This window comes from Sitodiplosis mosellana, unplaced genomic scaffold (assembly GCF_009176505.1).
Source record: "Sitodiplosis mosellana isolate CC-2019 unplaced genomic scaffold, AAFC_SMos_1.0 Smas_scaffold_1, whole genome shotgun sequence".
Taxonomy (NCBI): Eukaryota; Metazoa; Arthropoda; class Insecta; order Diptera; family Cecidomyiidae; genus Sitodiplosis; species Sitodiplosis mosellana.
The window spans coordinates 3571587-3588869 of record NW_022595244.1 but is presented as its reverse complement, the minus strand read 5'-3'; the positions used below and the strand labels follow the sequence as shown (position 1 = coordinate 3588869).

The 17283-nt window shown below is 35.4% G+C and overlaps 1 protein-coding gene across 3 annotated transcripts in view; it reads left to right on the top strand.

Annotated features, from left to right (window-relative positions):
* LOC129566274 (uncharacterized) overlaps nucleotides 1-15050 on the top strand; it is a 121639-nt gene extending 106589 nt beyond the window's left edge. For all 3 annotated transcript variants that reach the window (XM_055442077.1, XM_055442063.1, XM_055442071.1), the window contains 2 exons: nucleotides 4981-5117; nucleotides 11198-15050. In XM_055442077.1, the coding sequence (XP_055298052.1) occupies nucleotides 4981-5117; nucleotides 11198-11304 (244 nt within the window). In that variant the 3' untranslated portion in view covers nucleotides 11305-15050. The remainder of the gene's footprint in view (nucleotides 1-4980; nucleotides 5118-11197) is intronic.
* Nucleotides 15051-17283: the final 2233 nt, after the last annotated feature.

Genomic DNA, 17283 nt, shown 5'->3' with positions numbered 1-17283 from the left:
TTCGTGCTGTTATTAAATAAAGTTCTTTTTTCCAATCATTTTGTCTGAATATGCAGTGAGTATTTTGACAGATTCTGTACGCTTTTATTCAGTGACATACAAAAAAATGTATAAGCGGTGAATGAAGTACGGAACCCGTGTGAAAAAGAAATGACTGACTGACTATAACTTCAGTTGGCTTTAGTTGATTGAATTTATATTTTTGTTCTAAGAAAATCACTTGGTCCCAAATGAAGCAACTTAGATTGACTTGTAACTTCAAATGATTTCAGTTAACTATGATAGACTTACACTACACTTTGTACTGAAATGTCAATCAAAGTAAGTCATTTTTGTCCCAAATTAGTTAACTGACTGCTCAGTTACTATTTTTTCACACGGGAACTCACGTCTATATATCCACTACGCCGGATATTCGAATCCCGTCTTTTTTGCGGCAGTTAAATGAATTTCAATGAATCGCCGGCATTTTCGAAGCAAATCGAATTTTAAAAACAGTCAATAAATATTTTATATTTGTGATTCGAGCTTCGCTTTGTCCTTGATGAACCTGAAATGATTGCATTAATTGTTGGAATTGAGAGCAACAAAAACCATGTACTACAATAAAACCTTTGAATTAAGGTTGATTGAATGCATTTAATTGATTTGCAGTCAGAATTGAAGGGGCCTACGGTATATTATACTGTTGACAGAAGCGTCAACAGCAAACGAAACGAATGCACACTTTGGTGGTTCAATGAAAATAAATAAATTCCTGACATTCTACAAAAAAAAGACCATTTATTTCAGGCAATTAAATTTGGCTGCCGGAAAATGAGACGAAAATTTAATAAATAAATAGTCAAATTCCAGGCAATGGGCTACAGATTTCGGTCAGTTCGTCATTGTTTAAACAGTCGAAATGTAACATTTTTTTCTCCCGTTTCTGATCGAATTCAATATATTTTTCAAAAGTTGGATGATTTTTATTTTGAAAAGTGAAAAAAGGAAAAAATTTAAATGTAATAATAATATGCTTACCAATAAATAGTAGGCTTTTCTTCCAGCAATTGTGACACACAACAGTCGTTTGTGCTGCTAGTATAATGTGACACAATTGTAGCATGGTTTGGATACTATGTATAGACCATATCTCTGGTGTAGTTTTCGATTTAAACGTTGTTAGAATAACATGATTTTTCAATCAAACAAACATGAAGCCTCATTCAAACTAACAACGGCTGCATTTGGCTTTTTCATGCACGCTGTTATTTCACCATCATGGTGGTGTGGTGATGGTGATGGTAACGGCTGACGTCAAAACCATCCAAAATTAAATCCACCGTGATTCGGCGGCGCTAACTAAATAGAACAATTTGTGACATAGTGCATTTCAATCTTGGTCGGTGGCTGCGTATGATGTTGACAGTATCAATGGTTAATAGAAAAACAAAATAATCAACATTGTATACATGCACACACGATCCACACTCTTTTTTTATGAATTTGACAGTTCATTTTTGATGCTGAACATTTGGCCCATGTTCAGTGCCTTGATATTTCCATGTTTTCGCCTCGCTATACAAACACACAAACGTTCACATGTATTTGCATATACATAACAAAATAAATTTATTCCGCAGTGCATGGAAGGGTTTCTCTTTTTTTTATTCATGCGGAACTCATTCGTTCAGTTTTGATGTGTGCAAATTTGTATGATGGATTCGATTTCAACTGTGTGTTCCCGAGAAGAAGAAAAAATGTCACGTTTTTGTTACAGAGTCGACAAAGTTCATGACTCAATTTAAACTTTTTTCACGTCTTTTTGCCCGAATTTATTATTAATGTGAGAAAAATGTATTCGTTCATCCGTTCGTGTGTGTGTGTGTGTTTTTAGCACTACATGGAATGTAGGCTACTGTAGTTGTTATTTTTTTTTCAAGAAAATTTTAAGAGTCTTTAGGCCATTTTTTTGGACCGTAAATTGATTCATTTTAATATCCATATTTTTTATTTGAAATGAAACAATTACGCCTAATTGCAAAAATGAAATAAAAACATGTTCTTGTAATTCAATTTTGAGATAACCCAAAAAAAAATTTACACTTTTTTCGTTACCAATGTGAAATAATGTACGATGATCATTCACATTGAATGTACATAAAACACATAAGTGAAGAATACAATATCATCATATAAATTTATTTAATTACTTTTGACAATATTAAAATGATTTGCATACAAAATAATAATTTGATGAGAAACATCAAATTAATTAAACCCCTTAAATTTACAAGCTTCAAGAACGCAGAGCAGAGCGAAGCGACCTTCACTCGTGTCATGTCAGTTGAACGCACGTTCTGCACATGGTCTCCAACAACAATAACAAAATATGCATATAATAATGGAAACGTTGCGAAAAATACCGAAAAATACGGAACGATATCGGGTTTTTGTTTTACCGATAAATTTAACTACTAGCGAATATTGTGTTTTAGTTCATTCTATTTTCACTTCATGAATATTGAATATGGGTAACATTTGGACATAAGCTTTTATTTTTCAACCGAACATATTCATATTTTTGCGGTTGCGTTGACGTTTCATAAGCACAAACACAAAAAAAGAGAGAATAATAATATAAATGTCGTAAGTGAAAACCGATTCCATTATGTGAATTGTTTTTGAGGTAGCGATTTTATTAATCAGATTATGAGTTGGTGTGAATTTGGCTCACACAAAATCAAAACAATAACAATAATTGTTATTAACTGGAAATTTCAATTTCGGATATTTTTTTTTAATTTTAAATATTTTAATCAACAATTCTATTTGTTTTGAAATTTAGGCCGTGAAAGCCATTAAAATGACATACGGAACGCTATCAATTCTATTAAATCAAACGTTGTTCAAATCGCTAACAAAATATTATATTTCATATTATGTTTCAATTAAACTCTCGTGGTCATTCAACCGTTTTTCATTTGTTCTGTGCTTGAATCCACATGTGAATGGAAAAATCTAGTAATAATGGTCGTTTGAATTGACCCATAAATCATATTTTATTGAAAATATTGATCAAAAGCTGTATTATTTTTTCCAAGCATTGCATCTGTCGCTGGTTGCAATTCAGTAGTTTTGAACGGCACGTCAGCCTGTAGCCATTCTGGACGTGTGTCTGTGTGTGTATCATGTGCACGCGTAACACCATTTATATGCATTAGTGTATTGGATCAACGCTCACTGAAAGCCTAAATTATTGAATGTGTTTTAATAACGCAGTCAATAAACCGATGCACGGCATAGATGATTGAATGCTTTTGCGTGTTCGGTCACAATTTCTCTCTCCCTCTCTTTCTCTCTCTCTCAAAAAATACACACATCAGCGACAAGACGTTAAATATATTAGATGCATTAAGTAGAAAACAATCTGTCTGCCAAAAATTCTCTGTGTATGTGCATTCCGTCGCAGTTCCAGTGAAATGCCCATGCATCATGTGCCCGGGCAAAAGCTCGTTCTCCTTTTCAAGCCATTTCATTTTTCATGAAGTCAGCATATGCTCCTCCATACCTCTTGCGTAGAAAACCGTGTCGAAATATTATTGCCGTGCAGTCGTCTGGAATCATTCTCGATTATTCATTCACACTATTTATCGTGCGAACGAGGCAAACAAGAAAGAAGAAGAAAAACCATACATGCTGTCAAATCATGAAGAAATTGAATAAGAGGGAAAATGCTCGCTGGCACATATCAACAAACTCATTCAAATTGGTTATGACATTTGAGTTACTTGATGTGGCAGTGTTGGTGGTGGTGTTGATGTGCTTGAAGACTGGGACGCCATTTTAAATTGATGCAATATTCACTTCATGCAAAACACAAGCAATGTAGATTGCTTCAATTGAACGCATGCATAAGAGATGTTGCTTCGTTTAATGGAATTTCACGAGGTACTGTACATGCGATAGTGCATTGGAAACGGCAACGCTAGCGCCGGCAGCAGGAGCAGCTGAACAAGGATTATGAGCAAGAAAAAGCGAACAAATCTTGAGATGGAATAAGTGAATGCAAATTGAGTATGTATTTTCAAATATTCCAATATCTTGCGATCTCGTAAAATGCGAACATGTTAGCTCCACATATGGGGCATTAACTCCGAACGCTGCTGTTGTCTACGTTCAAGAGGCACACGCGTTTTTCAATGGCAAAATTGACAAAAAAACATTTTGCAAACGAAAAAAAAAACACACCCTGCAAATATCAACACGATCAATCAAAATTCAATAGAAGAACAACTATAAATCAACCGACTTTTTCCCATGGCACGACAACGAATGGAATTTTTTTTTCGTTTGATTCTCTTTATCAAACTCACATGTACTTTTTTATGCACGGCTTGTGCACTTGTGCTTGTTCACTTTTTTTATGCGATCCGTCTCTCGATACCAAAGGAGGTGGTTGATGGAGTCTCGCTCTCGGCGATATGCATCGAAATATCGAATTCCGCATAATATCGTAAATCATAGTTTTATAAATCAGAAAGAGGCACCACAAGGACGACGACGATGATGATGAAGTAAAAAGAAAAAGGGATGCAAAGTTTATGCGCGATATATGGAGAAAGAATGAGTCTCGTTTCAGAGCATGAAAAATGAATGCGTCTACGAAAAAAAGTTGCAATATGCATGGCTGCCGTTGGCAAAACTGAACTCAAAAATCAATTTTACCTTAAAAACAAATTATTTAATACGCTTAAGTTGCACGCTGGCGAGAAATCGATGAGATTGTGTACCAAAAAAAATGTTGGAAAATTCTATGAACAAAAGAAGAACTACATGGGAAAAGAAGACAACATTTTTCCATACAACTACACACTCTGGCATCTCTCACCAATTGGATACAAGCATCGTAATACTAATAATTTACTTTTTTCTCTCTTTTTTCCCTTTCCATTCTTTTCGGATTTGTTTGTTCCCGTTCTCGTTTGGGGAAAATAGCGTTAAAACTGATTTACATACAGGCAAAGCTGTCAGCCGATTATATATAGCAAATGCGAATCGACACGACTCCGGTAACTATACGTGTGCCATTGGCGATTTTGCAAAAGTCACGGTAGCGGTTCATGTGCTGAACGGTGAGTTTACATTACTCTTTTACTCCAAATCCCATTTTTCCCCCAAGTTTCGCTGTTGCTCACATACATCCAATATTTAAATATTTAACATGGATCCAGTCATGGAGCCAATGCTTATGAAGCATTGCTAAATACTAAATCAATACATGATCACAATTTCCTATAAATTTTATAATGGACGTGGATGTGAGCAGCAAATATTTGATTTAGTCGTTTGTTTGCAACAATAACAACAAAACCATCTGTGGAACATCTGCTTCATCTATAGAAACTGAGCCAGCGCAGAATGTTGTTTGAAAAATTATTTTTCAATTAAAAGTCGAATACGTTCTGCGTATTGAGATGAACAAAAAATGTGAAAAGTTTGCTCGTTTTGTTTTTCAAATTAAAAAAGAAAAGGAATAATATCCGGGGAGTTTATCGTTCGAGTCAAGAAACTCAAACGAGTCATTTGGGCTAGCATTTGGGTACATATGTATATCAAGACATTAAAATAAATTGATATTCTTGGGTCATTAGCTACGTAAACTATGTAAATTGAAAACTTTTGTTTTGCCATTGCTAAGTAAAACAATGAGAATCAATGGCTTGTCTGGTCTGTTGAGCATATCATGAATAAAATGACAGATTGGAAATAAGCTTATCGACGATCTTTCTGGCTGTTGGAGAATAAATATTCTCTCACTCAAATACAATTTGAAGAGAGAGATAAGGAATCTATACGATTTGTGCTTCGGCACCCGAAAATGATGGCAATGGGCAAAGCTTTACATACACACTTGAGAAAGCCACATTTCGATTCTCGGTGAAAATCGATTAATTTACATAAAATGTGATTCTATCAATATGTGTCTTATGGCCTCAACTGTGTACTTATGGCGTAGAATATTAAATACGTTGACCGTTTCATTTGCAATCCGATGCCATGATTCCAAAATTTACATGATGCAAATACATAGAAAGCGATACGGTATGAAGCCGATTCTCCATGGCTTGTGATCAATGCCGGTTTTGTTTTGTAGGTAATCGAATCGATCTGGTCTTTGTGTAGACTGAGTGTACAAACAAATCAATCTCAGTATGTGTCCGTATAGAAGCACATTTTGTGAAATGGATCGCCACGTGAAGTTGGTGTGCTTTATGATGCGTAAGAATGTTATTGTAATTTCACCTTCAACCGGTCTCGATTTGCCCTTAACTTTCGACCGTGTTTTTCAGACATGGAACCCATTGAATGTATAAAATCCGACTGGGATTCGAATCCATTATAATGTGCATCTCGTCGTCAGCATTATTCATCCTCTTAACTATTCCAATATACGAATAATAATGGTCTATCACGTTCAATGGGCTTTCGAGAGAAGTGTAATTACAGTCATTTAATTTTATAATGGTTCGATATTAGTAAACTGTTTCATTTGCGTTGAAAATGACCTGCTCTACATTTATCGAAGCTGGCATGATCATGTTATACATTGCCCTCCGACGTAAGTGTTCTCATAAGACTTACATCAATTAAACGATGCCAACAATAACAACAAATCAACTAAAACAACAACCGCATCGGCATTTATACAGCTGGTTAAAAGAACAAAACAGTTCACTGCGTATCGCTAGAGGAAATGATAAAAAAGAATCACCTGAAATGTGTATGCGAAACAGTTTGAGTTCAATTGGAAATAGACGAATGCTTAGCATCAGGCAGATTACTCTCGTTATAGCTTACGCTTGTGGTTATAATTTCACTGGTATCATTTACTCGATGGAAGTTTATAGATAGCATTGCACTTTCTCCAAACAATTGCACTTACTCGTCATTTGTATTTGCGTAGAGACCATCGCTCCGTTCTGGTTTCGTGTGCAGCTTGAAGGTATTTTAAGGGACGAGCGCACACGTATTCACAAATTGAATATTATTTATTTGGCCATCAGTGCAAAACCCGGTTGTAAATACGTGTTCAGAACCATGTTACGTACGAAAGTTGAGTGCACATTTGAATAAAGGTACTTTTCAATCGACCTCAATTGCCCTTTCCATTATTGAGATAAAATGCACTGAATCTCGTTTTGTGAAAATGACTCGACCTTTGGCCATTTTCCGGGCGCTTCCCTCATTGATTCAGGCTGTGTGAACGAAGTTTGAGCTCTGAATACACACTAATCACACAGAGTGTTAATCTGGCGATAATAATTCTGAAATTTCATCTTGATTAAGTTAAAGCCGAGCGATGATATATGCTTGTGGATAAGTTTGTTTCGATATTAAATGCGTTCTGGTAGTGTTGCTTTCGGATCGTACCCTTTTTCGGAATATGTGGAAAAGAGAGCGAATGCGAAAAGGCGACAGTGTGGCAAAGGCAACGTAAATGGCAATAAAGCGTGCGCATCGATTATTTGGACAAAAATTCATTAATAAGAGTAAAAAGTTTGCTGGCAAAATACAAGTGGCCAAAAGCGGCAAAATCATTGTAAAGCTCGTTACTCTGCCTTTCTCTTTATTGACTTCGTTTACCCCGTTTTCATATCCATACAATTGTTTGGCCTAACGATTTGTTCCTCGTTCCCACAATTACATATACGAGAGATGCATGCATTATGTTATACAATTAGCTGAAATGCTTCGGAAAATGTCGTACACTTGCAGGAGACACACTTAAATCACTGACCTAGATTATTCACGTGAATGCATTTCCAGTGTGTATGTGTGGCTGTAGACGGGTGAGGATTCGACAGAGTCGACATTAACGGAAATTTGTGTCTGCAAATACAAAATGCTCTGTGTGTATCTCTTTTTCATTTGCAATAAATTTGCAGTTAGTTCTTGTTTTATTCAACTTGAGCTTGGCCCATCCGATTCGGTATTCGAGCAAACACACAGAGTTCCCGAAAAGTTTTCATCAGGGGATGTCTGCACATAGATTTATTCAAATAAATTAAAAATATCAAATAAATTTATCCGATATTGTTCATGCGTTGCGTTGTTGTAACGCATCTGTAGTACAAAGTTCATATTCTCTTCCGGATCTGCCAACTCAAATTTGGTGGTGTTCTGAGCGGGATTCGGCCGAAATAATGCGATTTAGCATCCCAAAGGGATGCGTACTGGAGAACTTCACTTCCAAAATACATTGCATCAGATCGGGTCCACCTGCTCCACAAGTTTCACTTCCAGCGCAGCCGATATTTTATAAACGCTATTTTTAAATATAAGCTGAAAACAAAACTAGTAAAAACTCCTGAAATATTGCCTGAGTTGGAAGTGAATCTTGTGGAGCAGGTGGATCCGACCTGGTCCAATGTATTCTGGAAGTAAAGTCCTCCAGTGCGCATCCCTTTGGGTTGCTAAATTGCATTATTTCGGCCGGATTCCGCTCAAAATACCCTCAAATTTGAGTTGGCAAATCCGGAAGAGAATATGAACTTTGTACTACAGATGCGTTACAACAACGCAACGCATGAACAATATCGGATAAAGAACTTGTTGGAAACTTTGCCCTAAGATTGCGTTCCTAACTTCTTTCAATGTATTTCTTATGGTTATTTGGGGTGCGTTCATCTACCGATTGTACTGATTTGACATTTGGGGCATAAATTTGATCGAATTTCCAACAAGTTTTTTATTTGATATTTTTAATTTATTTGAATAAATCTACGTGCAGACATTCCCTGGTTTTCATTATGATGATGACAAAACCATCGTCCAAATCGTCCTAAGCACCGTCAAGTCGGTCTCTTTTGTTCACTGATTCAATATTGATATGGGACTTTGTGCTCTGTGTGACATTTTCAGTGAATTAATTGCCTATTAACCGTTATTGACTTTGGCTCCGTTTATACGAATCGGCCAAAGAATGGCCCGAAACTGATTTTTGAATAGAACTCCCGTCCTCTCCTTTCTACTTTTCATCAGTTGAATAGTTGAAGTGGCAATTAATTTCAAAGTAGCCATTCCATTTTCGACATCATACACACACACACCAAAGGTGTTCGAATAGATGAGCTTGTATTATAACCTCTGTCCAATACATAATTTATAACGTGACGCATTGTGTCTTGTAGTCTTCATTCAAATCGTTCGCTTGCCTAACAACTGATATACGACATAATAACTGAGAAACTCGTTTCTCATACTCTACGTCTCTATCAGTCGTTGTGCGCCACAAATCGATTTCGGAATAGGCGTCATTTCTCAAAACCCTTTTCGATATATATGCGAATGTGAATACATGCATGGGACTGTGGGTGTGGGTGTGGGTGTATGTTTGTGAAATACGAAACATTGCCACTGATTATTATCATTATTCAGGCAAAGACATGTGTCAGGTCATCATGAATCATGATATGTTCGAACGTCATGTAGGCGTAGAAGTATAATTTCAAAATTTATGCCTGTAATCACATCTATGTACAGCACATTAATTAAATTCACGAGCAAATTGATAGATGTTGTGATTTCCAACCGAACGCATTTCAATCGAAGGATTTTACGGAAGTTGTGTACATACACAATCGTTTTCAACTAAAGAATTTTATATGAAACAAAACCGAATTTCTTACCATTTTCCGTTTGATCTACGATTTTCCTTCCCAAGAAAATATAATCGAAAGTGATTGGATTTTCATTAGCTATTCGCATCCAGAATAAAAAAAGAAACTGAAAAAAATGGAAAGCAATCAAATGTGAAATAAAACCCAAACAATATTTCACGAAAACATTTTGCCAGACAACTTTATTGCCACCTTAAAGATTCATGCCACACACCATAAAAGCCAGATTGGTTTTGGACGTGCAATTTATTTGCTGGAGAATCAACAGTACAGAAGAATTAAAAAAATTCCAATCAGCGTAATTAATTATAGTCAAAGCAGACACATTATAGTCAAGAGCAGAAAAAAACGAGAAAATCTCGTTGGCTCACGATTTCAAAGCACTGATTAAACACGAATCAGTTTTATTTTCTCTCAACACACTGGAAATAAAGCACGGTTCATTCGAAATTCCTATCTTGAAGCGAAATTCGCTCAAATCGCATTTAGTATCCATTAATTTCATGTGTTTACATAGGAATGTTGGATTTTTTTTCGGCTAACGGCACCTAACAAAAAAGCCCAAATGAAAAAAAAACACACATATACATCCACCTTTGAAACGATTTCTATCTCACAACGATCAATTAGCTCAGGGAGTATAGAAATTAGTGCCTCAGCCCAATGAGTACAGAAGAAAAACGACAAGGCCAGTTTGCAGACGTTCGTTTTTTATGCTGTTTCCATGGCCACAAAATGCCGCTGGAATTCAAACCCGAGATCATTTACAAAATCGATTCAATTCAGTTGTGTCTTTGGATCGGCAAATTAAACTGATTGAATGGGAAAAAAACTCGGTCGGTACTTTTGGCAAAGCCTAAAAAATCGAAGAAGAACCAAAAATTCAAACTAAATTTAAATGACTCAGAATACAACAAAAGTCATTGAATATGAGCATACTAGTAGTATATAAGTTCCGTGGTAATCTATATGCTTATGTTCAATGGGATTCATTTTATTTCGTACGACACCGCAATGATTGGGATGGATTAAAAATAAATGAAAACCGATTCAACATTAGAAGAAAAAATTCGATGATCAACCGGTAAAACAGTTCTACCATTCGAATTCATCAAACTCAAGCCGAATAATCTCTTTTATGGCCACAACCGCAAACAATCACTAGAATCTCTTTAAATGCAAGCAGAAAATTAAAGTAAAACAAATTAATTGGCGTTGGTGGCTATGTATATATATACTTAGCTATTCGGTAGCATATCCACTTGTACCATTCAAGTTGCGGTTTACAGTATAGTGCTAGGTACTATTGGATGGTTTGAGAGCACATGCTCAACGGGCGTGTTCCTTAAATTGAAAACACAACCGCAAAACTCGAGCAAACGACAGACAATGTTTTCCCTTTAATCGAAAAGACTTTTCCGTTAAATCCACATCTTTTTTTTTCTACTCTTCTCTTTGCATGGTGAAAAAAAAACAAACCGCACAATGGAATGGAATGAAAAAAACAATATATATGGGCCAACCAACACCAGGGGAGAATCCGGCAGCGATGCAGCACGCAAGCAGTAACCGATGTTCGCCAATTGATTGGGTACATTTGTTCAACCTAATTGCAACGATTTTCTACTTTTTACGGTGACTGTAATTGGCCTGATTTCTCTAAGCATCTCCTATATACGCATACACACATATATACACCCCAGAAAGAATGTTATCCAGGCAGAAAAAAAACTGATGAAGGTAATGGAATAAAACCCGAACAAATCAAACTTGAAGCATTTATCAAGTGAAGACATCATTATTTAAGCGTACAGCATTAATATCGTCTGAATGTAAGGCAGCATTAAAGTGAAATAGAGCGACAAAAATTGCGCCATTGGAATGGAGAGCAGACCCAAATGGCAGCAGATTCAAACCAAAGAATGAACGAACGTGGAGATAAGAGAAGAATGGGGCATTAGTGATACGAGACAAAATGATATACAGCAGAGAGAGAGAGAGAGAGAGAGAGAGAGAGAGAGAGAGAGAGAGATTGGAACAAATGTAAACTTCTTTGGAGGAGAAAATCAACCAAATTAAAATCAAATCAAGCATAAAAGCCAGTCGAATTGAACTACCGCATTCGGTTGGACATTGCCAGTCGCATTTTTTTTGTACTTGTGTATATCGTTCTCTTGCTCTAATGCCCCGGACATTTGCTAATATTTCAAATTAGCTAGAATGCGACAAATCGTTTGCCATGGTTTACAAAATACACACACACATGAATGTTTTCATCGCATGTTATACCAAATTGATTAACATCAATAGAAGAAGCCGTTGCTTAGCATTGAAATTGGACGCAATGTGGTGTTTTACTTAAATTGATACATAAGTGGTCTAATAAAATTAGCATAGTAACTATCAGAGAAGAGTTAAGAGACAAAAATCATCACATTCAATATGAAATCTAGAAGTATATTCACTACATCCATGGCAACCACCGCGGTTAGAATGGTGGAATTCATTTATAGATATTTTGAATATGTTTTGTAAAGTGATCTAGAAAGGGATTTAAACCACAAGAGAAATATGTCATATGAATCAAGCTTCGAATTATTTTAATTTGACCATGAATTTGTGTTGCATTCGCAACAGGAGAAGAGGAGTCGTACTCATGGCGCTTAGAACTAAGAGTAGGCTAAATTCAAATCAAAATCTATGTAATACTGATAATTTATGTAAAACCACAGCGATAATAGAAAGAAAAGACAAAGGCTTTTAGCAAAGGTAAAACAAAATTACGTCTTCATTATCCATTTAGTCAAAATGTAGCAAATGATACACACCGCATACTGTATATACACGTGGAATTTTCATAAAATGGTTCTCAATACATTAAAATTAAAAGTATATAAATCTATGATGAAATAAAAAATAAAATATTGAGTGAATATGTGTAAATCATCATTTATCTATTCTGAACCGTTCTGGTGCACACAAACATTCTTACATATTAAGAAAAATGAATGCCACATGATATGTGGAAAATGAAATGTAATGCACGTATGCGCATAAGATATTACTGAATTATATTTAATGACAATGCATATAATGTTGTTAATTACAATTTGCTGTAATGATGATTCATTGCAATATTGCTCATCAATTTTATTCCATGTGACAACACATCACACACTCACCCATCTAGAATAAGCATTTCTCCGAAGAAAATTTCATGTTAATGTATTCGTTATATAGAATTTATTTGTTCAAAACTGTCACTTTAACTGATGAAATGTCGAAATTACATTACAAAGAAGAAATTTACAACGGTGTAATAGATATCATAAATGTCTTATTTAAAACAAACAAAAAGTATCCAACTTATCCAAAGTTCATCGATATTTAACTAGTTTAAGAATGTACAATTGAAGATTAACTCACACAAGAGATTGTTGGCCGGAAAATGCACACAAAATAAGTCAAAAAAGATGAAATGGTGATTCTTACCGATTCCTCCATACTTACCTAGATGCGAACCATGCATTTTAGCCAAATTAACTATACCAAAATAAATAATATGTCATATCTAATCCAACAAAAAAAAAACAACAACAACGTTTTCACAAAAATAATAATGTCAAGGATTTTGTTTGGTTTTTTTGATCATTTCGTTTTTTACCTTCGCTTTTTGACATACAGATTTTTTACATTTTCCGACAACAACAACCGTTAATTCCAAAACAGAGAAATACTGACGATTGAAGCAAAGTACATAGCGCCGCCTAGTATGATGCGACGTTGGATGCGACGTTTGCACGAATCAACATCTCTGTGTACAACGCACACATAGACTCTTTGCATTCACATGAACGTACACACAAAGACTTTACTTTCACACGTACGTATAGTTACAGAAAATTGTAGTTGGCGGCGCTCCCAACAAAGTTTCCAGTTCTAAACGTTAAACATTGCTATAGCATATGAGCTAAGTAGTTTTGGTTAATTCCGTGATTATAGTACAATATCGATTTGCTAGTCTGAGTTATAAAGTATCGTCTATTTCCAAATCATACAGCGGCTGGTGTGATGTCGAAGTAAATTGACCAAGTTTGGAACATGCTGCTATTTCATCCCCATGTTCCAAATCGAATATATTCGGATATCTTGGAAAAGATCCATCGGACCTTAACGATATGTTAACAGATATCGAACATGAGTCCGTTATCATGTAGAATACAATGATATTGTTGTTATAAGCACGGCTAAAAAGACATTTTTTCTGTGCGACGGATTCAAGTTTCACTTCTGCAAAACCTTTAACATGTTTCGGAATTAATTTTTCGTATAGCTATGAAGGCAACATACATGAGCGCATGTTGTTTCTTTTTTAAATTTCAATCACACCTTACTTAGTAACAATGATTTATTCGTTTATTGTAGATCGAACACAATTTTGATTGTATTTCGATGTCAAGCGACATGTTTCAAACCAAATTTTAATATTGATAGCCCAATGTTTTGCCTGCTACATTCGAAAGTTGTACAATATTTTCTTCGGGGTGTAACGGCAATGCATTTGGCCTAAATAAATTCTACAATGATAGTATTAAGCATTTTTTTTGGCAATAACACAGCTCTTATTAAAGCTAGCAAATCAGTACAGTAATGTAACTACAAATCCACTCAACATCGTGACATGTTCCCAATCCAAAAGTGACCACAGACCATTTAACCATAGTTATACTCCACCCTCTCTCTCTATATTTATATATTTACCCACTTTGATATCTGTTGACTTATGTAATAGGTTGAAATAACACATGTTAGTCGAATTGATTGGGTGGTTTGTCACTTAGTGAACAGCAAACATAAAAGCCACTGCAAATTTGTTGAATTGTGGTTGGTAATGATTAAGAAATGTGAAAACACAGTATCCACTTCATTTATACACAGCTCAGAAGATTCAATGGAAGCATCTATATAATTGTTGCCAAAGTGTTGGCAGAAGTCAGTTTATAACATGGATATAACCAAAGGATTATAAAAAGAAACCGTAGCCCAATACAGTCTGTCACTTCGAAAGAAAAAAAATATACTCGTAGATATCAGTAATAATCCTATAATTATTATTGATAAAAAAAAACACAGCTCAAAGTCCATTTTGCCCTCCTTCCTCATCATATTTTATTACTAAAAACACTCTTGCATCCCTTCTTTTTCTCGTTCAAGTTTAAAAGTGATATTTTATTGAACAATTGGACATCTTCTCAAGCGCATCGCATTCAATCGATTGCAAATGACTATTTTTTTATATTTTAGTTTTTAGTTGAAATAAGGTCATGTGAATAAAATCCGGAAAATGAAGTATTAAATAAACTAAGAATAAAGTAAACAAAAAAATGTACCGAGTTTAATCTGAATTTTCAGCGCGAAAATGGATTGCGTTGGAGTTTTTAAATGGGCTAGCGAGGTAAGTAAATTGGGAAAATGGGAAATGGCCCCAAGTGCATCCATTATCTACCAGTTTTTGCTAAACCTGCAGAAATGCTGCTATCATTTGAGTAAGTCAATGCCAAAAAATTAATCCGTTAATGGCTTTCAAGTGGCTGGTAATGGCATTATGGTGAAGCACTCGAAAACTCGGAAGAAAAAAAACTCGACAAACATAGAAAAACGATCTCCCGGCTGGTGAAGCTAATAAATTGTTCTCTCTTTGTAAGGTTCGAAAATAATTTCAAAATGGTAAGGTCGATGGAGTGCATCATCGTAAGGACTCCTGGACCGTGCACTCTGCAGCAAGACAATGAAATTGTGTAATCGCATGAATGATGATGGTAAGTTTAGTTGAAAATACGTCATTTAAACCGATTAAAAACATGACTTTCTTCCAATTGTTGTAGTAATCCGTTTTTCAAAGCCGAGAAACATCTTGAGAAAATGACTTTTTCATAATAACTAACAATGTTTTGCAACATTTTACGTACGAGAATAAAAACCAGAACAACAACAAGAATTGGATGTGAAATGACTAACTTTGCATGTGCACAATACCAAGAGAATACTGAATAAATTATTACTCTCGATCGAACACAAGAAAAAAACAAACGGGAAACAATATTGAAACAATGGTCGATGCTTGCTGTGGCACAGAGAACGCCAACAAATTTGGCATTTGAACATGCACATTTGGGAACAATTTATTTTAACAAATATACAAACATTGTGTGCCATTGAACAAATATAAACACCGAACTAACAATGCTCCATACAAATACACACGAGCACACAAAAAGCAATCCAAAACAATCGAAATTGATGTTCATAGATTTTTATTGAATCGAACAAGAAGTACACTCATAAAACAGCGGTTTTTCGTGTTCATTTTATGTGAATGTGTGTGTGTGCACACTGCACATAGTGCATTGGACATGCTCTCCACCATTTCCTGCCGCATCGTGCCATTGGGTTGTCGTAACACACAAAAACAAAACACAATCCCCGTACTGTTCTCATGATAAATTATGAATATTGTTGCTACTGCTGTTGCTCATCGAACGGAAGAAGCACGGAAAATATGTTCCGTGGTTCTCGTATTTTTTTTCCTGCTCCCCACATTTGCCTGCTTCATTAGGATTTAGTGCGGAAACCGTTGCAAATAAAAATCGTTCCAATTAATTTTTAATCGATTTTCAGTAGTGGTACGGTACCAGCAGCACAGATATATATTTTCATGGCGATCTCAAAAATAAAACCGAACTGAAATGCATATCATGTTCATTGCAAAACAGACAAATGACCATTTTTTGCAATTTAGATTATTGTTACGTTGAATAAATCCACGGAACGGATGCCAGGACAAAGGGGGAAAAATTCACTTTTACATGCTACGTAATTCCATTTGGAAAATATAAATTTGTCTGCAAGCAATATTTTTCCATGTGTTAAATCCAATTTAAAAAGCTATTCGTTGTAAAAGTAAGTCAGTGACAAAAAAAGGACAATGGAAAGCAGGAAAACTTTGAATAATTTGTCTTTTAGAGCATTTGCACGGAATTGATTGAATTGACTCGATGAAGGCAACCAATTTAGCAAATGACAGCTATGAATTTACTCCACGAGTACACAACATGAATTGCGCTACACTGTTTTCATATCAATTTAATCGATGGCTTTGTACCTTTCAGTAATGAAACGATTCTCAACTTTATAAATGCTTTCATCCCTTCATATTAATACTGAGTGGTGTTTTGCACGAATAGACCGTCGGCGAAATTTAAACCGCTTATAAACAGCAAATAAACGTAATTGTTTGAAGCATCCATCAATCATATTGTGTTGGAAAGTTGGTGGAAACCGTTTTTACTGTAGGGAATTGGGTGAGCGTATCCTTTTGAAAGAAGGAGTCAAATTTGTTGAATATCGTAATGGATGCGCGAATTCATTCAAAAGAATTGTTTGGCCAATTCAAAGACATTTAATTTGATCGAAGCGGAATGCAAAACGTTTCAGATTTCATCAAGTTTCGCCAAATAAAAACAAGTATACATCTATCAAGGCACATCGTCTTCGTCTTCGTCTAAAATATTATCTCATTTGCCAAATTAAATGGAAAATCAAAAAGTTTGCCATTGTA